This window comes from Epinephelus fuscoguttatus, linkage group LG23 (assembly GCF_011397635.1).
Source record: "Epinephelus fuscoguttatus linkage group LG23, E.fuscoguttatus.final_Chr_v1".
Taxonomy (NCBI): Eukaryota; Metazoa; Chordata; class Actinopteri; order Perciformes; family Serranidae; genus Epinephelus; species Epinephelus fuscoguttatus.
In genome coordinates this window covers 23,946,212-23,969,792 of record NC_064774.1, presented here as the reverse complement: position 1 = coordinate 23,969,792, position 23,581 = coordinate 23,946,212, and the positions used below count along the sequence as shown (strand labels likewise).

Genomic DNA, 23,581 nt, shown 5'->3' with positions numbered 1-23,581 from the left:
AGCAGCAGAAGGAGGGAGATGTCAATCAAGCGTTCTTTCACCTGAAGAGACCTAATCAGGTAAAATGATTAAAATCACCTGTGTGTGTTAACAATCACCACATCTCTCTGATTTCACCCTCATCATGTGAAGCATCATAGGAAACGGTTTTGCACTCAAATACTGCAGATTACAGAAAAAAAAAAACACGAGTGCTTTTCTGCCACTGTCAGATTTGAAGTTCTTTTGGATTTCTTATGTTAAGTTGCTTCTGACAGTGTGCAGAAAGAACAGACGTGTACTTTTGTGGACATACTCTTCCACAAGATGTAGGAAGTTCAAGTTCAGGACTATAGAATATGCTTGATTATTTGGGGAGCGCAAAAGAAACAAAAACAGCCCCCGACAAATAATAAGTCACAGATAAGTCAGACCCTGTGTGCACTCCACTGACATCCTTCATTCTCTCCCGGTGATTTTGAAGATCTCTCTCAGAGAAACATTAAAATGCAAAAAGGCTGGAGAGAGGAACCTCAGAATGAGAAGTCGGGAGTCTGGAGAGGTTTATGGATATTTGAAGTCTTTCCCCATTAAGAATTTCTCACTGCGTATGAAAAATGACTTATCTATTCTGAGTCACTTTCACATCATGAAATGGGTGAACAGTGCAGAGGGACAGATGCTGATATTGCTGTTCATTAAATAGCTCTCACGACTTGCTCAAAATGAGAGGCTGCACATTAAACTGAAATTGCAGCCTTCATTGTTGATGACAGAACTCTTGTTGTATTGATGCTTATGTAAGCCTTGTAAATAGATTATAGATCATTGTGCCATTCAGACAAGTTGTTGAGTTATGAATGTGAATAAGAGGTCATGCAAAGTGCAAAAAAAAAATCATTTCTGTCAGTATTTTTAGTTTGAAATCCTGCAGGATTATCTCAATATTCCACTTTTTGCCAGCATCATACTGTGACTCACTCATGGTTTGTGTGCACTATCTGCCACTGTGCTAACTAAACACACAACATGGATAATATTGTCAGTATTCAAGGCATCACGCAGCACAGGCGGAACGCAGACTGAGGGTCGCTAAACGCCAGCAGCTCTCCTCGGGTGCTGCTGGGCTCAGTGGCTCTCTTCTCTCCACATGACATCTATTGAACTCAAGCAGTCAATAAGACGTGCTCTTTTCTCTTCTTTGCACAGTTAAGTTCAGCGCCTTTATCCACCTAAACCTCAGAAAGGCTTTTGAGATTGTCGTGCGTATTTACGCAGCGCCAAAAGAAACAATAAACCATGCACTGTTTGCAGAAAATGTTTTCTTCAAGTTTAAAAACGATGATTCCTTACATGATTTACTATGTGAAACGTGTGTGCTGTGTTGCAGCGCCCTTACAGTGAAGCACACTTCACCAAAATGCAACTAATTGCCTCTTTACGCAGCATTCTACAACCGGAGATGTGAGAGGAATTCAGTGCAACTGCGTTTCATGTCAGTTAATGGCATTTGTGCTCCACTGTAAGAGCGCAAAAGGAGCGGGTCAATAAATTATGTTAATCAGTCAGGACAGATTGGAGGCGTGTTGTTGCCGTAATGAGGGGGAGCATGCCTGCGCCGTGGTAAAGCTCCGAGCGCTAATGCTGTCTCCACTACATGCGCGCTGCCTTCGTTTTCCCCAGCCTCTCTTTCTACTTTATTGTGCATTATAGCAATTTCCTCTGCAGCAGCAGCAGCAGCAGCAGACTACTGTGCAAAAGAAGCTCGGTGCAACAAGTTTTGCAGGAGCCGTCGGCACAGGTTGGGCTCGCTTTGGCTGGAGCGCCACTCATCTATCTGTCGCTGTCACCACCAAAGTCACTGTACGTGAACGCCGCGTCGCAGGCGCACTCTCTCCAGACACTCTCACACACACACACACACACACACGCAGAACAGTGTGCCATATATTCGTGACTCCGCGCCAGATGCAGTTTGCTCCCAACAAGCGCGCGTACTTGTAGTTAAATGGAGATCGCGGAGGCAAGAGGAGCATCTAAGTGCGTGGAAAAAATGGAGAAAGAAGTGGCGCCTCAGAAGCGACAGTATTGCCGCACGACAGTGCTGAACATTATCTCGTCTTTATGCTCAGTGGCGTCCATCGCCTTTTGCATTCTTCTGAGCATTAACACAGCTGATATCAAGAGCCGGGTTGTGGATTTGGAGAGTGGGAATGACGAGCACCCCTTTATCCATGCCCCTGGCTACTCCATGGATGATTTTAATTCATTGATTGAGCAAAGAGTGGATGAGCTGCTCTCTCAGGTAAGACTGACTCTTGCACTTGTTCTTGTTAATTGTTTACACCAGATACTTTAATTTTATTGAAATGTGTGCATTTAAATAAACATGGCATTCTTTTAAAATTTCAGCGCTCCTATGAAAATTTTGTCAAGATTCGGACTGCCAGACAAACATCACCTGAATGCAGCTGCCCTCCAGGTAAATAAAACTTCTTTCCTCCCAGTGCATTCTGGACATGTGTTTGTCTGCTGGTGTGTGAGACGCTGCATCTGAAGCATGTTTGTGTTTGACTCACACAGCAGAGTTAATGTAAGAATGAATGGAAGTTTCTTTCATTGAAACCGATGACACATGACAGTTTGCCTGGACAGTGTTGATAGTTTGGGGAGGTTCTGCTGTGAGGGATGCAGACAGCTGACTGGCCATTACACTTAACAGAAAGAGAGGTATTTAACAGCGCCCTATACATAGAAGTGCTGAGAGGTTGTTTGACTTGTGATGTTGTCTGCTCACACTTGTCCACTTGGAAACAGAAATGCTGAAATTCACATCTCTCACCAGTAGATGGAAACATTTATTCCTCCAGTGTGGCGCGGCATTCTGATCATTTTGGGATGGAGTCAAGGTTGGGTTAGTCGGTGCATCCAGTGTTTGAGATGTTGCTCAAGGATGTTGGAGAGAATGCTGCACAATTTGAGCTGTACCATCACATTGTGTCAAAGCGTTTTCTATTGTGCATCATTTTCAAATATTACTGGGGGAAAACAGCCAGTGTTGCTCCTGAACATGTGACTGACAGCTCCTGTAAGAATGAGAAATTAAAGACATAATTTCAATGTATAAAAGAACCCTGCAGGTGTTTTCTGACAATATGGATGCAAATTGCACCTCACAAGCTTGTATTTAATTCTGATGTAAAGTTGATGGTTGTGCAGTTGAAATTTCAATGAGGCTATGAAGAATGTTTTGCTGCTGTTGTTATACATCAGCTAAGGGCTGTGGACATAACACAGTCTGCATTTATTATATTCATTTCCACCAGACATAAGCCTTGAGGGGATCATGCGTGTGGTCGTGCATTAGTGAGTGTGTGTGTATCTGTTTGGCTGCAGCTAATCTCACAAACTACTGGGCCAGTCAGCCTTATATTTTGTGGGTACATGCATGACTATATGCTCAATGAGCTCTCATAATGTGTTTGACAGTTCTATACTGTCAGTGATTGCTGTCACCTCACTCCTCTCAAACAGCTGGTAGGGGCTGCAAGTTTTCCAGAAATTTATTCAGCTAGAAACGGTAAACATTACCATCTGTTGCAGGTCACATTTTGGCCTTTGTTGTGGCTCAAAAACTGACATCCATAAAAAAGTTTTGTCTAATTTTTAACTGGAGCATCTGCAGATTAATTCCATAACCAGCATGTTTTTGTACACTAAAGTTAGGCTCATTTTGAGATGAGTATATCCACATTTTTGTTTGCAATCTTGACTGTAAGGGAGCTAGGAGATGATGCTCTTTGCGGTCCACCTTGGACCCTATTTTGTTCTGTCCTCTGCATGACGTCATACCAAACTGGGAGAGTTTCAGAAGCAGAGTGTTTCAGGGTGCTTTCAGAGCTAGAGTTGTCTTGCTTTGGTCCCAATCGGGGACTACTTTTGTTACAAAGTTGCATAATTGCCCAGAGTTGGTTCGTGTTCTCACGGTAGCGTTTACAAGTGGACCACATCATATGCCTGAGGTGAGAAAGCTGCTCTTGATTGGTCAGAATTTCCATGCGGGACAAATCCGGGAAGTAAACAAAACGTTGAAGAAGAGTACACTTGCAAGATAACGGTGACACTTTCTAATGTCACAATGGAGGAACAACTACGCAGGTTGATTTTAGCGCTGGTCATCGTGGACTATATTGCTGTCATTGTTCATTTTAGTCAAACCATACAGTTTGAAAACGAGGCGCGGCTCCAACTAGAAAACAATGTTTTGGTGCATTGGATGTGCTGAATGTGCATATTAAGGCAGTACAGGAAGAGGTGCACATTAATAATCCTTCAGGACTGTTTAACATGCTCATGTTTAACCCAAGCAGTTGGTTCGGATTGAGGTCGGAACACGTTCTCACCACAAACGAACCGCACCAGAGTTCATTTGTAATTGGACCGAGATCACCTCTTCAAGAAAGTCTCTGTCCGGTTGTTTTGGTGCACACCCGTGTGATTGCTGTGTTCGCACCTGCTCAAACAAGCCGCACTCAGGGGGCAAACAAACTTGAGTTTGATTGAACCGAACCAAACAGGGCAGGTGTGAAAGCACCCTTAGCTGTCCTATTGTGTAGGTTTGGTTATTTTTCCTTGATGTTTGTGCTCCTAACATCAGTTAGTAAGTAGGCTATCTAGGTCTTTTTGTTCCATTTTAATTGTGTTTATTGATGTCCTACTTTTTTGTACTGTTGCATACACAAAGCTAACGCCCTTAAAAGGCTTGTCATGCCACGACTCCTTAAAGAATGGACAAGGCGCATACTGTTCTTAGCTTCTGGGAGCTTCTGGAACATGTCCGCTGGAATAACAAGAAAAGTCTACAGTGGCCGCGAACAGCTCGGGCAGCCGCTTGGCCACTTGGCGGCAATCTGCACCCTACTGAGTGCACTTTAATAGTGCATAGCATGTTTGTTTTTTTGTGTAGGCCAAAAGACTAGCATATAGTCCCTACTGAAAGAAAACCACACATTTTGTGTCTAAAGATAAGATAAATCCACCATTTAAAAACCAACTGGTGTAAGTGAAAAATGCATTGCTACAAAGCTGAAAACAGGGATGGATTTATTAGCTCATAAAAGTTGAAATTTTTGAGATACATGGTTTTCTGGGCCAGCAAGGATATGTGGATTTCTTGAAGTATTCTTCAAAAAAGCCCACAAGGTCACTGACTATCATCTGTTTTCAGAATATAAAAGCTTTGTCAAACAGGATCCTCTAAATTTGGATAAAAGGAGTCCTTGAAATCAGATTGAAGCGCACTATCTTTCATTTGTAAATAGCATGTCACTGTACATGGGTATAACACATGTGCTCTCAGTGAGGCACATGTGAACATTGCGCTTGTTTCTGGTAGACTGCTGTCTGTGTGACTGCACCGTTGAGCCCTGCGCTGCAGGAAGCTGACATGTTTTCACAACTTTTTAAAGTTTGATGCAGAGGGATCTGTCTGCATCCCAGCCTCAGACAACTCCAGCTGGGAATGTAATACAGTAAGTGTGAACATACTGCCGGCGACCTCTCCAGGAAGGTCAGTGTTGTGACATTGTGCAGAGGAGCCTCGTGGCTGGATCTTTCGGACGGACAATACAGGTGTCGGAAAGCATCTGCGCTGCAGCACTGAAGTGTCCTTGGGCAGGATGCTGAATCCTGACTCATGCCAGGCACTGTTCTGTTTTTCACTCTGACCCCTCTGCTGGGGCAAACCTACCAGATCCATACAGCAACACAATAAAAGGATCATTATCATAATCAGCCAGAGGTGAAAGAAGAAACAAGAGTGGTGAAAGTAATAATCCCAAATGAAAGAGCCACGTTTTTTTAGTTTTCACAAGTGGTTTATCAATTGCGAATGAGTCATCTGCTGAGTGGAAATGCCTGAATTAATGAGCCACAAGTACTGGAAGTATTAACCATAATGAGACTCTCACAATCACGCTGCTCTCTGTTCTCAATCCCTATCATATGTCTGCTATTTATTTTCTCCCACCACATCTCTGCAAAGGGCAGAAATAAAACAATGAAAACATTTCACATCAAATGAAGCGCGACGACGCTAAAACCGAGGCGGCACCGAGCTCCATCTTGGAAACTGGCACTCTCAAATGTGATTACATATTTTTTTTCATGTCCAGTATTTATCCCTTTTTTGATTTTTAAATTACGATTACGTAAAAACATATATCATCGGTACACTTTGAAGAAACTGTAGTGTGTTTTAATATTGTAACAATCATGCAGTAGTGTACTACACATGCAACTCCGAACATACTGAGGCCAAATATCTTCATATGAATGCTGAATGGGTCCACTCAATATTTATCCTCTCTTCTGTGTGGGAGACGGCCCGTGGCTCAGATGTGGCTTCTTTTTTCTTTGAGGGGAGGGCCGTAATGTGCTTTTCACAGTCTTCACTTTATTGCTGTCAAAGAAGATGGAGTGGTTGCAAAGACAGAGCAATGGTCCATAGCTTTGGGATAGTTTATAGGTTGTTTCTGAATCACAGGAAGTTTGTACCATCTTTATCAGTGAGAGTCTGTCATGGAGTTGAAGTATATTTTATTCATGCTGGTGTAATTCTTGGGGGTGATTTATCATTCTAACAGTGTCTGGTATTGCTGTCATTTAGCACTCAGTTATTAGCTTCTGAGTGACTAAAAGCATTTTCACGCTTTGGCTGTAATTGGGTCTGAACCTGAGATTGTTTTTGGCGAGCATCATGGCTCTGGGGATGGCAGTGTGTGTTGGGCGGTCAACCAATTTGGTCTAGACTGAAATATCTCAACAACTATTGGATGGATGGTTGTGAAATTTTGCACAGACGCTCACTGTGCTCAGGGGATGAATGCAGCTGATTCTGATGATCCAATAATACAATATTGACTTTTTTTGTTTTTTTTTAAAAAAGCTCTGCAAAGTCTGATGAATTCATCAGTTGTAGCTAGAACGGAAGAAATCTGGGGGTGTGGAGCTGAAAGGAAGTGAGCTTAAGGGCCCTGAAACACCGCGTTAGACAGTTGGTCAATATCGGGCAATTGCTGAGCTTCTGTTGCCCCAGTTTTTGTGGTGTTTCCTGCGTTGTTGGCACGAGTTGACACTCGTTGGCTGAACCTGTTGGTGAATAGCATCGCTCTGATTATCAGTTCAGCTCAGTTTACGAGAAGAGAAGCGGAAGTGATGAAAGCAAACAAGCGACCTAAGTCAAGAGGGCGTGAGATCGAAACAAACTTCTTGTATGTGGTAAGACTATGTTTTAGCCTTTGAGCTCTTCAGCAGAAATGGTTCATAATCGTTTGTGTTATTTACTAGCGCACGGTAAATATCACTTGTTTTTTCAACAGCAGGTTGTGCTAATGTGCTAGCACTGGCTAATTAGCATCTTGAATTCACCCTGTGGGTCTTCCTGTTTCCCTTTTTGAATAAAGAATACAAACTGGTATGGACGCAGGCGTAGAACATACATGCTAGTTGGCTGTCATCTTTGCGGTGTGTTCAAGTGCAACTTTTTGGCCGAGACACAGGCGACGTGAGACAACGCAACAGTCGGCTTTCGTGGCCACTAGTTCTTTGATGTCAGTTTGGTGTGTCTGGGCCCTCTGTAGGCTGCTCTTCATCTCCGCTTGAGGCTAGCGGCTCGAGGCTACATGGGGCACCACTAGCATAAAACACAAATCTGCAACTGAACTGTTGGCGGTTGAGTTTCACTGCGGGCAATGAAGGAACCAGCAAAGAGAATGCACAGAATAAAAAAAGACAACATCTTGGTTCCGCTGCATTGATGCTGATAAATTTCTTTCCTGTTGGACTAAACTTTGAGTCCAATATAGTGCAATGCTAAATTGTGGCGTGCTCCTTTAAGCACAGACCCGAGGCCACATTTTCATGATGATCCCTTGTCAGTCTTTCTGGACTGCACCTTAAGTCTGAAAAACAGTTTTTACACCATACATTCGGTGTAAATAGTATAGTCTCGTGTCTACGGGGAGAAGCGAAACCGTCAAACCAAGTTGGTGTGAAATGTCTGAAGTCACACCCACTCACTGTGCCACACCATGAAGCGAGTCTCCTTCTAATAATTGTTTCAGCATTGGCTGGCTGTTTTGTTTTTTTTGTGGGTTTTTTTGGTGTGTGTGTGTGTGTGTGTGTGTGTGTGTACCTTCTCCTCCCCTGGGATCTGCATTCCAAGCAGGGCCTGTTGTTTAATGGGACTGTAATAAAATGTGCAGTCAGCAAGCACTGGTGCTTTGCTCTTTCCCTGTTTACTCACCCATACACCTCAAACCCCCCTCCCCTATTCCCCCCTTTCCCCACTCTGCAGCATTTCTCGAAGTTAACGCTTCAAAAAGCCTGGCAGCTAAACACCAGCCAAAGTGCATACAACTTGTAACGTGCGGGACTTTGTTTTTCCCCACTAAACACCCAACGCTGGTTGTCACGGGCATGGGGGCAGCAGCGGGGTCATATCAGCTGGCTGTTATGTCTGAAGTTTTAAAAAATCAAACCAGAAGCAGATGCAGCGATATATGTTTGACTTGCTTATTCAAGTCCTGATTTCATTCACATCAGCAGAGGCAAACCTACACACACACCAGCCCGCAAAATTCTCAACCTAATCACTCCTTTTCAACTCCTTGTGGCCAAGCTGGGCTCCACTCCCCCTTTCCGCCCTACAAAGTGTCTAATCCCAGTGGTCTGATACAGTTACAGTTGTGCCAATCCCCTCAGATATCCTCAACTCAGTGGGCAACTGGTAATTAATCACTGACAGCTTTTGAATTTGGCCCTCTGTGTGGTTTGGTGCTGGGAGGTGCCCTAATAGCCATGTAATTACAGAGTGCGAGGTAAAGCTAAGCAGACTTCCAGGTAGCCACTGCAGCCAGCTGCTTTCAGTTAGGTGAGTCAGGTTAGACTGCCTTTGTGAGCGACTGAGGCTGGAGACAAAAGATGGAGCCCTGGAAGCCCTGCCTGGAGGCAGCAGTGGATGGGCAATTATGATTTTGATTGCTCCTAATTTGCCTTAAAGGGTATCTACATGTAAATCATGAGCATAATGTACTCTGCTCGGTGAATAACATCTTGCACGGATTGCTTTAAGCTCGACTCATTCAGCTCTGATTTTACATCGGCCCCAATAAATGAACATGACGTGATTTATCACAGTGAATCATCAGAAGTGGTGCATTTGCTCTAATTTTCAATTCTCACACAAGGTTTATTATAAAGGGCAGGATGCTGGAAATAGCACAGATGGTCTCTTTATACCTTTGACACAGCAGGTTTTTATGGGAGATGATGAGGCATGCCAGCTGAAAGCACTGGTAATGACTGTGGGCTTTGAAAGGGTGGCACACTTTTCCTCCTTTTTTACTATACATTAACCTGAGGGGACACTCTGAATGGAGAGGAGATGACATGATTTTTACATGAGCGATGTCACAACAGCACTCCGCTGGAGACTGAAGCACCCCAGGCTGGGAGAATGGGGACAGCCTGGGCCAAAGGAATGGAGGAGAATCGAAAAACGCTGGTGCCTAATGGTTCGTCTCATGTGTCCTTGAACATTTCCTGGCGGTGATCCTCCAATCGTCATTTTGTGTGGAATAAAGTAGGAAGCTTGGAGATCCTGTCTTGGCTGGCTCCTACGGTTACTACTTGGAGTTAAATGAAGGGGTTTCCATCACCGCAATGTAACGGCACACCCCACAAATGAATAAAATAATTGTTTTTGTTTGACAAGCATTTGCTCCCAAAAATAGCCTGCGTTTGTAAGAGAATGAATGTTCTCCCTGTAGGGTTCACTGCACTTTATGCATCATCAAAGCATGAGGTTGGACAGTGACATTCAAACTGTTGAAGGTGGAGCAACATTTTTCAAGTGTGGTTTTGGGTCATTGGGATCAGCCGAATTGCTACAAAAAAATGTTGGCATATTATGTTTCTGCAAATCATGAGTGCTTTAACTTTGGCATGTTTCATACATATCATATCAACTTTATTTAAAGGGATGTATGAGCTAACATTGTCATCAGGAGATGGCGAGTGTCATCTAGGCAAGACGCCTGCCAAGCTCAAAAACCAACAAAACCTTTTTTTCCCCCTTTTTTTGCAAGTCATCATTACATTTCCAGCGGATTTTTAGCCACCACACAGGGATATTTTTACTGAAATATCCCTGCCACAAAAATTGGTATTTGTACCGCGACATTGCTGCTTTTACCTGACGAGACAGTGGCATGAAAGTGGTTGTTTTTTAACAAGGCACCACTGTTGATTAGCGAGTCATTGTTATATTTTCAGGGGCTTATTAGCTACCACAGGGGGATATTTTTACTGAAATATCCTTGCTTTTCCGGCTGCAGTAGGGACACAAAAAGTGGTTGTTTTATTGAGACATTGCTGCTTTTTCCTGCCGAGACAGTGGCATGAAATGTGATTGTTTTTGAATAAGACACCACTGTTGTTTAACGAGTCATTGTTACATTTCCAGTGGATTTTTAGCCACCACACAGGGTTGTTTTTACTGAAATATCCCTGCCTTTCCTGGGAACTGCCCATTGGTCCGACAGCCCATTGATCCGACCATATTAAACTCATTGTTCCGAAGTCCTGTTGTTCCAAAATCATCATGATGCCCTGTGGTTAAGGTCTGGTTAGGTTTAGGCACAAAAACCACTTGGTCAGGGTCAGGAAAAGATCATGGTGTGGGTTAAAATGAAAAAGAAAGTGGCAAACACATAAGCTGTGAGCCTGCTCCGCCTCAGGCCTTTGCCAGCTGACCCAGAGCCGGTCGCGGCGCACCGTCAAGGTAGAAATACGCCTGCTGGGAGCTGTTCAGCACCGCGGACCATCAGACTTATGGGATGTCGGACCAATGGGCTGTTGGACCAAGTACGGGGTACAAAAAGTGGTTGTTTTACCGAGACATTGCTGCTTGTCTTGACGAGTTAGTAACATGAAAAGTGGTTGTTATTTTGAGAAGAAAGACTTACGTTTATTGAGCAATTGTTACATTTCCAGAGGCTTTTTAGCCATCACTCGAGATTGTTTTCACTGAAATATTGCTGCTTTTCCTGCAGCAGAAAGTGGCATGAAAGTTGTTGTTTTTTAACAAGACACTGCTGTTTTTTCTGCCAAGACAATGGCACGACATGGCTGCATGTCTTCCTGGGATAGCGGCACAAACTGTGGTTGTTTTTTATAGAGACAGTGCAGCTCTTCTTGCCAAGATAGTGGCATGAAAAGCGGTTGTTTTTTATCTAGACATCACTGTTTTTTCCTGCCGGGAAAGTGTAACAAAAAGCTGAAACACCACTGCTTTTCTTGCTGAGATAGTGGCACGAAAGCCACTGGGTATTTTAAGCCAAATCATGATCTTTTTCTCATCATAATTAAGTGGTTTTTGTGCCCAAACCTAATCCCACGTTAACCACAGTGTTGTTGAAATGAAAGGTTTCAATGTATCTGCAACACAATAACATGCAAATGTAACATATCTGTGGTTTGCAGAAATGTAGAATGCCAACATTTTTTCTGGTGATTGGGTTGTTAGGATAGGGCTTCAGTAAGCTCTTTGTCATTGGATGGTTACAGTTGAATGTTTTTCCTTTTGCATTTAAACTTCTCTTGGTCCTCTGTGTATCTTCTCAGGGATCATGTTTGAGGGAAGGTCTGATCTTTGCAGTGTATCTATGTTGTTTGCTCATGTAGATGTTGCCTTTTTATTGCCAATGGAAGCAAATTTGTTGTTTAAATACTGAGGTGAAGAATCAATACACACCGCATTAGCAGGCCTGCTGAGTATCTGAACCTTTAAGAATCACTTTATAGTGGGGGTGATAAAACATTACCCTTGCTTCCAATGCCCCGTAACCTCCAGTGCGGGATGGGGAATCGCTGCTGTTGCTTTCCTTTGATGATTGCTCCTCCCAGGATCCACAGCTCCTCTGTCAGAGCTGGGTGGCAAATCCTCCGCCAAACTGTCTGCCTTGTCCGCCGGGTGCCCTCTGACACCGGACCGCAAGTTTCCGTCATCCTCCTACTGAAGTCTCTTTTGTGATGGCTTCAGTTCACCCCTCCATTCACGAGCCCACATACTCATCCCCTGGCCCACCAATATTCAAAGAGACTTTAATAGACAAGGGAGACTCTTTCTATTGCGGCACCCATGTGGAACAGCTGGTCTACTGTTCAATATGGTGATTTTTTTTCTGTGACTGCAGTGGCCGCTGAAATGTTCATCTCATCTTAAAGCTTCCCTGTGAAGTTTTTGACCTGCTAGTGCTGTGGAGCTGTTAGTTTATCACATTCCTGTCAATGGGTTCACATTATACCGCTGACCTACAGGTGGCAGTAACATGTGAAGACATCATAAAAATACAGCAACACAGGTAGCGAAGAAGAATGCTAGCTGGTACACAGGAATGTAAAAACTGTATCATTTAAAACATGTAAGAAGTGGCTTTGCAAACATGACTTTTGTTTGTTTACAAGAAAACTCTACGGGGCACCTTTTCTTGTACCAGCCTGTTTTATTGAAGGTCCCCTAATGAAACTTTTGATTTATAGCCAGTATTTCCTATCTGTGAAGCATTATTGGCATGATGCAAACTACATTGTACATGCTCTCTGATTTAGAAGGCAATTAAGCCCCCGATGCCTGTCTCCTCGAAACAATTCTTTTTTCATTCGTCTTGAACGTAACAATGATTTTCCAGTGTCTGTCATCAATTTCAAATCACCAGCAAAGCACGACGATGCCAGCGTTCACCCGTGTCATAGAAATTCTGGGCTCCAGACAAGCAAAGAGAACTAGGAACCCCTGAGGCGCTCCCCACATGCTCTCCTACACCCCTCCCTCCACTCACCGCCTGTGGCTTTGTGCCCCAGGCCTCTTCGCCCGAGCAGACATGGAGGATGGGGGGTTAGGGGCACAGATGCTGCTGCTCTGCACTCCATCAGCCTAATAGAAACAGGCACTACAAATAAAACAGGCTGGTGTGCAAAAAAAAAAAAAAAAGCATTGGGACATGCCACGGCAGGAAGCTGTAATTTTGCCAACGTGCATGCGCCTGACATGCAAACTATGGCTCTGTTGCCACCATTCATGGGCATCCCTAAAAAAAGATGTCTTTATTTTTGAAAACAATGCATGGAAGGCGTTTGCTGAGTCTGTTTATTTTATATGTGTGTACGCATCATTTACTGTCAGTCCACAGGCTGAGGGCAACATCAGCTTGGAGCTGTTTCATGTTATGTTCAGTTCTTAAGTCCAAAAACAGCTCACTTTGACACTAAGTCATTTCTCATGTTGGTCCTAACCCTGCAAGGGACTGTATGAAAATTATTTTTCATTTTATTGGGGAGAGGTGGAACGTTATTTTTCATGCTTTAAAAATTCAAGACTCTGCCAAGTGTTATTAATAATTTCATTTGATCCTCCCTTTGACAAAGTAAAAGCAGCAGGCCCTTCCCAATATCACGCAACAATACTACAGTATGGAATTGGTGCAGGTTAACCATTAAAGCTACAGCTGGTAACGTTTTTGACATTAACTTTTGCATATTTACTGTAACTGTCACTATATTCTGAAAGAAGTAAATGAGACAGATCGTCTGTAAAAAATCATGCCCCTCCTCCTCCTCATACTGCTTCTAATGGCAAGACTAGAATCAGACCATGGCACAGTCAGTAACAACCAATCAGAGCTGAGGAGACTCTAACGCAGCTGTCAGTCATGTCAATCACTTTGCAAACTTTGTTCAAGCTGTCAAACTAGGCAGTGCTGTTCAAATACGAGATTCAAACATTTCTTGCCTCAAATGTTTTCTGAAACACATTTTAGTGTACTGTTTAGCTGTTAAATGTTTATGACCCAGCTGGCATGTTGGATACTGAAGTACCAAGCACCAACGATCAACCAACGTTCTCGTTTTACAGCTAAACAGTACACTAAAATATGTTTATGAAAACATTGAGAATGCAATGCAGTAACCGAATTTTTGATATGTCATCATCATCCCTGCCTAGTTTGACAGTTTGACGGTTGTTGTTGAGCAGTGATTGACATCACTGACAGCTGTGTTAGAGACTCCTGCGCTCGGGCACGATACTGAACCCTATTTTGCTCCTGGTGACTGTTCCATTGGTGTGTGAGTATGTTCGAATGGTTACTGAGTAGCAGGTGGCATCATGAATGGTAGCCTTGGCCACCAGTGTGTGTGAATGGGTGAATATGACGTAGTGTAAAAGCGCTTTGAATGGTCGGAAGACTAGAAAGGCACTATACAAATGCAGTCCATTTACCATTTACCATTACAATGCACACCATCAATGCTTGTATACAAAGTGAAAATTAGCCCAAACATACTTTCCATTTAGTGATAATGATATACCAACCATGAGCTACTAAATGACCAGATGTGCACTTAATGTGTGAGCTGGGCCCAGGCAATCAGCTCTGGCTTGTGTTGACTGCATACGCTTGTGAAAAAAACATACAAGCTCTTTCCTAGAGACAAATTTCAGTCACAGTTCATTTATAATATCCACATATTTTGTGTTTCTCAAATGTACCCTAATGTCTCATGATAAAAAAAAACACGAAAGCCATCTTTTTCATGCTATCTGACCTCTCTTTTAGATGATGAATATCACAAGGGAAAATTGAAACAACAAACACGTTTAAAGACATGTCAGTAAAGTTAAAAATTATGAAGTTGATGACTTTTTAATTAAAAATGATAGTATTAATTTTTCCTTTTCTGACACCCCAAATAATTTTTGTACAGTCCCTAACTACAAATCTCCCTGGTGAATTATCTTGAGTGACATTATTAAATTGAAATAGCAATTATTTCATTATTGTTTGTTTCATTTTCAGATATATCAATCCACACCTAACACAGTACGGACAGTAATTCTTAGGGAGCATTTACAGTGGTTGCACTTGTTAGAGCTAACATTTCAGAGTGCCCTCTTTTCAGTTTTCAAACCATTTAGTCTAAGCAAAAACAAGCAAGCCCTCAAGCTACCCAAAGGCAGCAGGGATTCGGGCAATTTCTCAAAGTGGAAAAAGTGATGGAGGCAAGCGGGGTTTGCCCAGCGGCTGGCCAGATGATGTATACTCCCAGACTTCCCCGGGGCGCCACCAGGAGGCTGGACTCAAAGAAAACCAAACGTTCCAAACGGTTGGATCAGACGGTTGGTGTTTCCTGTCCGCTGGGCCAAACACCAGTAGATGTCCAGTGTGTTTATCAGTTAAGGGGACCCACTTGTTTCCCCTCCCTCTCACTGTCCCTTTCACTGTTCAGTTTGAGATGCAAGAATGTCTTGTTTGAGATCTTGTGGGCTTGTTCGATGCCCCCCCCCCTCCTCACCACCACTCACCAGGGGACTTGCACTTTGCCAGCCGGCTCTTCCTTCTCGAAGCTGTGCTAAATGTGACATGAAATATGAGTCATGCTGCAGATCTGAGAGGGTAATAAACACACCAAGCAAACATTTGAGCCCATGTGCACTCACAAACACGCTGTCACACACCCTTGGACACAACTGTATCACAAAATATGCACTCGCGGATGATCCCGCTCACACACATGTGGAGACACCAGCGCCACAGAAACATGCATGCAGCCATGCGTGACAGTCCCTCACTGCAGCTTTTGTAACCTGATCTATTACCAGTGGCAAAGGTTTCTGATGATATTGTGGTTTGGTTAATTTAATTTTCTAAATTAGGAGTGGGTGAACGCATGAAACAAATGGATTGAAGCCATTCATTCTCAATTTTCACAACAAGCTGTGATGTTAAAAATGGTGTGGAGTGTGGTTTTCTAATTAAGCCTAATGTAACGGTAATTTTCCTCAATATTTCTGAATACTTTTTTTTCTTTTCCCTTTGGCATCCAATTAATCTAGAACATGCAATCAAATAATTTGGCTCAAACAAACAACATGATGCCCGGGGAAGTGGCAACCTGCCAAGTTAACGTACCTGGGAGTGTACATGCATGCACTGTGTCAGTAAAGATGGATCGATATGCAGAGGGTTTGCCTCATGGTCTGGTCGTAGCACAGACAGTGTTCCTTTCAGGGGCCCCTCCCCTTGTATCTGATGATGAGGAGGGTAGAAACAGCTGTGTAAGCCACAGTTAAGGCCTGGAAAACCCAGCGGTGAGACACACAACCCTATGCACTTTAATTTAATTGAGCGGTCATTTGATATGGTCCAAGCAGGCTAGACGGCTGGTTAAATTGTAATTTTCGACAGCTTGATAAACGGCGCTGATGCTCCGTATGGCTGCCTGAAAATAGGTTCGTCTAATTTCTAGTCTTAGATGGAGGCACTAGTTTGTGACGCTGTCGCATAATAACTATGTGAACTGTGCTTGTCTGCATAATTCATTGCTGTTCTTTTGTGGGCCAGTTTTGAATTGTGAGAACTTTTTGTAGAAACCAAGTTATTCTGGCCTGCTATTACTCCGATAAGTAGATTATGGTTATGTAAGATTAGGCATGCATTGGTGAGGTAAAAACAGGAGTAGGAGATATAAAGTAATGACCCAACGGCGATTGTACAATCATAGTTTAGCAACAGTAACTAGGCACACCAGGCCTGTCAAGCAGTGTCAACATTGTGTTTGTCAGCTATGAGTTAAGATCAAAAACACTGTGATATTGTATTGTATGTTGTCTTTAATGAAATAAAAAGATAAATGTTAATGTACTTTTAAGTCAAAGGTTCAAGTCCAAGTGAAGTCACAAGTGTCTGGTGTCAAAGCCCAAGTCGAGTTGCAAGTCTTTTCAGTTTTGTTAAGTCTAAAGTCATGAAATTTGTGACTCTAGTCTGACTCGGGTCCAAGTCATGTGGTCTGAGTCCACAATTGAACCAGAAAAATTTCTTGATGCTGAATAGTGTTTATACAAACAACTTATCACAAGAGTTGAAATACTTTTACTGATTTAAAGTTAAGGGTGTTTTTTTCCTCTGTGTTCCAGTGCACACAGTTGAAGAAAGATTATCTCAGTTGATAATGCCATTCATCTGGATTCATGCTGTTCGCTCTGAGGTCGACGAGTTGTTTGTGTGCATCCGTGCGCTGGTGTGTGTTAGCTTTTAATGAATTAGGCACACTGAGGGGAAATGTTGTGAGATTGTAAATCAGGATACCTCATACATATTTTACACATTTTCCGTGGAAACATAACAGTATAATGATCATTTATGCCGAATGTGACATTCAAATGATGCGTGCACAAAAAAAGTTGGCAAAGTTGCCTTTGAAGTGTTCTTCATTCTAGTGCTTCCATGAACGCATTCATTTATATTAATGTCTTTTTTAGGACATGACCCAAATTCCCTGCTGTGGTAATGTACAGATTACTTGTTTTTGTATGCGCTTTATCTCAACTATGGATTTTTTTGTGATAATATATCTGCTCCAGCATCCTCGCACAAAGTTTGGGCAAAGTTTAGAGCACTGTTTGAGAACTTCGTGTGTCATGTATCTTTGGTAAAAATGTAACAGATAACCCTTATATTTAACTTATAGTGGCTGGCAGTGTTGTAGTCTTCAGGTAGCACAGCAGAGCATACATCTCTTTGGGCAAACTCATCTGCCAAATTAATGTAATTAATGGTGATAGTGCTCTGAAACACAGACGTTGCAATCAGTGGCCCTCCATATAAAAACTCTTTACCTCTCTCTACCAATCAACGTGACATCCTGCAAGGCTTCGTCTGAATCCAGGTCAATGAGCCGCCTCCCATGAGCCGTGCTACTATTATCTCAAGCAGTTTCACATCTCGGCAGGGAACTTCTCATACTGTACTTGTTACTGAAATACAAACTTTACTTCTCAACAAGATTGGCAGTGTTGCCTTGAGCTGGATGTGCCATTCATTTCACGCAGAGCATTGCACTTACCACCCGCTGTGTCAGCTGCAGGGTGCTTCAGGTAGAGCATGCAACAGATAGATTCAACACATGCTGGAAATTCAATGCTTATACCTGACTGCAAGTGTTGAAATATATTTCTCAAGTATATTTCAATGCATGCTCTCACAGTTGATTTGGTGGCAGTTTAGATTGTGCCCTAGAGCAGCCATCTGTGGCACCCGTTGATGGACAAAGATAAATTGCACAAAGTCAGTTGCTTGATTGGAGCCATCCGCGCTCCTAAAATTTTTAACGCACTGTAAATGTTTATTGTCTCATAAGTACGGCCCCCTGAGTGTTTTCACAGGTTGTGAGCAAATGGATGGGCTGAAGCTGCAGCAAATTAAGATCGTCAAACCCAATGAATCCCTGCAAACCACAGTGAGAGTTGGTGGTTTTTCAAAAACAGCCACCATTACACCCAATACACTCCTTGACCCAACCCCTTGGCCCTTACCCTGCCGTTGTGCACATTGATACATAGGGGTAGGGTTGGGATAAAGGAGTAGGGTGAACTGTAAGGGCTACATGGCCCTCCAAATGGAGGTTTTTCAGAGGCACAAGAACTCTGATAGCCATCGTATTGTCTTATTTAATGTTGTTTCAATGTATTATGGTCCTTTCTTTATAACAAGCCTAACAAAAGAAATCACTAATATGCCAAACTCTTGGTTGCTAACCGGCTAGCCAGCGAATGTTACATTGTCATTGCTGATTTGTACATGACAGTTTTGCATTTTGACATACTTCAGTGTCGCAGGAGGTGGCAATCTGAGTCATTCGTAAGCCCCCCGAACATCCCATGGGCCCCAGTGCAACTGCATTGTCTGCACTGTCTACGTTTACACCCCTGCCCCTCCCCCTTGGTGGCATATGCTGACCAAAATTTCACCAAAGTCCAGCGGCGAAGTTGCTGTACTGTTACTGCTGCTCTAATATCAGTGCAGACTGGTAGGGTAGGGACACAGATTGCTAACGCTAGCCTACAAATCATCGCCAGTGGCCTGGTGATGAAACAGTTTGTTTATGTTATGACTAAACTTAAGTTTAGAGCAAATCACAAGCATTCTGAGAACCACAAAGGAAGCTTAAAGCCCACACAAGAGAAATCCCCACTGCAGACAGCAGTGGGCAACACTCAGCGTCTTTTTAAATAACTCCAGCATCAGTGACTACCAGTGAAATATCAGGAGCGTTGTACCGTTTCATAGGGAAGATTTCAACCACTACCCCTGGAAACTCTGTTCGCAGGGGCAATGTGGCGAGGTAGAGGCAAAAATAAGAAATGGGATTGGGCTTGAATTTAGAGGTGTGTGTAGTCAAGGTTATCGCTTATTGTCAATCTCTGGGGGAAAAAAATGGTCGTAGGTGATCTTTCCCTCTTAGCAGATAATACTGAGTGTCAGCATGACTGATTGGAAGTGCTTCAGGTATAGATTATGTCTTTCTCAGTGCTAAACAGTAAAAGATGAGTAGGGATCCATCACCATGCCCTTGACCTTCAAAACAAATTACCTTCCCAGCATTCTCCCTGCCTCTGCTGCCACTGTTAAGCATTAGAGGCTTTATTTTTAAATAGCCATCGGAAAAAATTATGGAGAAGAGACATGACTTTACATGACGTACGTTTCAGCTGATTCAATATGACGTGACATGCCAGCAGTTTGAACTTGCCACAGTGTTTCTGGTGCCCAGGGTAAGATGGTGACCAGATTAGTTTATTTTCCCCACAGTGCCAAATGCATGTGTAACATCAATTTAAGGAATAGAGAGCATTTCATAAACATACTGACACCCAAATTGACTATTGGATTTCAGCCTTATGCATTCCCTGTCAGCTTCAACATGCTTTTTCCTTTTATGTAATATAATAAATGAGAGGGAAAGTCTTGCACACGTGTGGGTTTGCAGTCAGCTCCCCGGTGTAATATAGACTTGATCGTGTACTTGTTATTCTTGAAGCAGTTATTCATGCACTATTGGCTATCCCACCTATGAACTTGGAGCTTTGAGGTGGAGGTCAGTTGGCAGGAGCTGGCAAAGCATCTGCGTTACTGCAAATGTCAGGTCCCAATAATACGAGGGTGTAGGTTTCGTCTGAGTGAGAACAGGGAATAACACGACATAACTCAGTGCAACTCAAGATTTAAACTAAAGAAATACAGAGTCCCGCAGGAGGTAAGGCGCTCTTGCTTGTGAATGTCATACCCATAAATCTAGATCCCTCCAGTTGCAGTTTAGGACAATGCTGCTGCTTAGTTGAATGAAATGACATAGTTCACATAGCCAGTCGCTGCTCAAGTGGACACTCGGCAAAGTCCTTTGGCTTTTCATCATAGAGTGAGTACACCAAGATGGCTGGTACTCATCACCACCCTTTAAAACCTCTGTGTTGGGTTCACTGACGTATGTGGTTGTGGCTTCTTAGTTGTGTTTGTACTGGTGGTGGTGGCAAGGCAAGACAAAGTCAGTGCACCGGATATGAAGCTACCTCTGAGAGGTGCCGCCTGAGGCAGGGCGCAGCGCTGACAGAGGTCAAAGCTGCAGAGTTTTAGGTTGCAAACTACCCTGCTGCACTGGGCACAATGTTTAGACTAGCAGGCCTTGCTGAATGCATTATTATCGAAGACGCCTGCATAGCTTTCTGTGCATTCAGTCGTCATATGCAGTGAGCTGGATGGAGATCAGTGGTCCAGTGTTTTACAGTTTTTGGATTCTTTTTTATTTGTGGTTACGTGCTGCTGCTGGCTCGTCAGAATAGCACACACAGAGGCTAAGATGTGCTGCAAGCATAGGTCTAGATTTCAGGGTGGATGCAGGGGACACGTCTCCCTCAATATTTTGAACATGTGCATTTGTCCTCCCCAATAAAAACATGAAAGTCACAGAGGACTTTTACTTTGACAAAGTTTAAGACATTAACACCATAATTTGATGCAAAAAAGGCACAAATTGGTGCATAAAAATCACCAGAATGCAGTAAAGCACAAAACCCCCCATTTTATATTTGTCTCTCCTCCAATAATGAAACAAAACCTTGGCTGCAAGTGCAAAAGGGTGACGTCCGAGGGCTTACGAGAGAAGAAAAATGGATTGGTACTACATTTCTCTCTTTATAGTTTGCTGACACTCCGCTCCAGGTAGACTGCTCCCCTCCAGCCTGTTCTCGGATTAGCGTGGCCTGGCCAAAGTCAACACGAGAGGAAGTGGAGAAACGACTTCCCTCGTTCACACCAAGACTGCTAATGCCCCACCAGATCTGGTGTCAGTGCAGTCAGTTTGAGATGTATAATTTGTGCTCAACGCAGAACAAATTTCAATCTGACATAATTTATTTATTCTTTCATTTTAGTCTATATTTCTGTGGGTGTTATGCTTGTGAGTGGCTCTTAGGGGCAAAACCAAAGCTGGAGGAGATGGGTAAAGACATGATGAAAATATTTGGAATGGGAGCTGATTGCACATTATGCAGTCGTGGGTAATTAAAAAAAAAAAAAAAAAGTTACAGCACAGGGTCTCTATCTCTTTAAAATACTTTTGGCCTCCAGAGAGAAAGCTATCACACGAAAAGGGCTGCAAGCAAACCAGCAAGTAAGAACGACTGGACTGCAGCTCTGTTCCCAAAATGTGAAACTATTCCTTTAAGATATGTATTAAAAACAAGACATTTACAGCGTATCTGTGCTTATAAGATGTAATCTCTTACATGTGTGTCTGAAAAATCCTGTACAATCAACCCACTAATTATGCCCAAAAATATCTATAAAACTTAAGTTGGGGAAAAAGGATTATGTGCATCTCTGTGCTGAAAACTTGTTATGGCATTCAGAGTTCTTCATCAACACTGCAGAGGCCAAAACGGAAGAGTCTGAAAATGAGGCAAATTGCTTGTAAAACAGGTTATGCCAAAGTCACCAAAACATCATCAAGGCACTGCTTGCCACCTCTTGATGTCAAAATTGGGTCATGTTCAAGGCCCTTCCCAACCCACCCGTGTTTAATTGCCATGTGCTAAAGAATTTCCCATGTGCACACAAACCAGTCAAGTCTGGTGCGGCCTAATAATTGTTCACTCAAATCGCCTCTTTGTGCTGCTGTCTGCACTCGGGCTGCCAGGATTTCCACCCCCCCCTCTTTCCGCACTCTTCAAATGAGATCTCCCCATGCTTGCAATGATGGCTCAGAACGAGTCCTTGCAAAAATATTCTCTAATTGACGGGGGTTATCTGCTCAAAAATCCATTCGCTCCACTTTGCTACTGTCAGCCACTGTATAGAAGGCCCGTCTGGCTGTTTGATTTCAACCGGGAGCAAAGCTGTCGTTTACAAGCAATCTATGTCTCACAGAGACATTTATCCCTTCCTCTACCAGCGCGGCCCCTCCTCTGCCCCGTCCAATCGCCTCTTTATCCTGCTTGCAGGCTCTCTGCAGCTTCAATGAGAGGAGCATGGGGAAAGCAAGCTGTTTGGGGTCCACAGCTATTGACTTGATTTATCGACTGGTCTAGACAAAAAAGTGACCAAAATTAAGCAGCAATGACAAATGTAGGAAAAGACGGGTGGGGGGAAAAAAACACTTTGTTTTAAGCGCAGCAGCTTGTGTGTGTGCTGCTGATACGGATTCCCCATGAGGAGGTCCAGGTCACTGAATCCCTCCTCAAACAGGCCTCAGAAAAAAGATTTATTTGGATTTTTTTTTGCTTCAAAGTTGGAGGAAAAAACAGGAAACAAACAGGGTTTTTTTCTCTGCTAAAGGGTTTTCTGTGGCGCTTCAGAATGATAAATTATATAAATGTCTTTGGAGGCCACATTAAATGGTTCATGAAAATAGCAGGCCCTCTGAGAGTATACTGTGCCTTCTCTGTATAGCATGCTTTGATGATGGTAAATGGGACGCTGTTTTATCTGCTGTGACAAAATGTCAGAGTCCTGCAAAGGTTTCATTCTGAGCAATTTTCCCCGTGTTAGTGTGTTCTCTCTCCAGTGAGCACAGCAGTGTGACTTTAATGTTGGGTATTGTCTAGCTCGCTGGGATTTTACCTGCGCTCGCCACATCCATTAGAAGTCTCTGAAACTCTAAACTGCCGCAGAGATGAAGCAGGTCAGGTTTGGCCTGATATTGATGTCTTAAAATATTGAATATGTCAGTTCGGTCTTGTAGCTTGTTTGGCTGTTGTGTGTGTAGTGTATGTGTGTGCGTATAGAAATTCAAGCTCAAGTTAGACAGACTGCTGGCAAAGCTCCTAGTTTTCGCCAAGAAAGCAGCCCCTGTCAGCCTCTCAAAAACCCTGGGCTGGAGATGAAACAGAGAAGAGTGTGTGTCAGTGTCTATATGTATGGACTGTGTATGTGTGTACCTATGAGCCCTGTGCATCTCGGGCTGGCCTGCGCCTCATACTGACATTTCCAATGGGTGCCGGTGTAAATAAGGCTGCCAGCCACAGCAGGTGTGGGGAGTAGGCCTGGGAGCAGGGGAGGTCTGCATCCCTTCAACCCCAGGCCGCGGTGAAATCGTCCAGGAGGAGTCAATATTTGCACTCGGTATCAAAGCCGGCCCTGTTTTTGTATCAAAAACCCGGCTGTACAGAAGCAAGCTTGTCCATGAATCCAGGAGACGTTGGAGATGC

General features: G+C 43.3%; 1 protein-coding gene across 1 annotated transcript in view; it reads left to right on the top strand.

The window, feature by feature from the left end:
• The first annotated feature begins 1,620 nt into the window (after window positions 1-1,620).
• Window positions 1,621-23,581, top strand: part of LOC125883561 (collagen alpha-1(XXV) chain) — a 191,514-nt gene continuing 169,553 nt past the window's right edge. Inside the window, exons 1-2 of the mRNA XM_049567941.1 lie at window positions 1,621-2,284; window positions 2,392-2,461. Coding sequence (XP_049423898.1) covers window positions 1,988-2,284; window positions 2,392-2,461 — 367 coding nt within the window. The 5' untranslated portion in view covers window positions 1,621-1,987. The remainder of the gene's footprint in view (window positions 2,285-2,391; window positions 2,462-23,581) is intronic.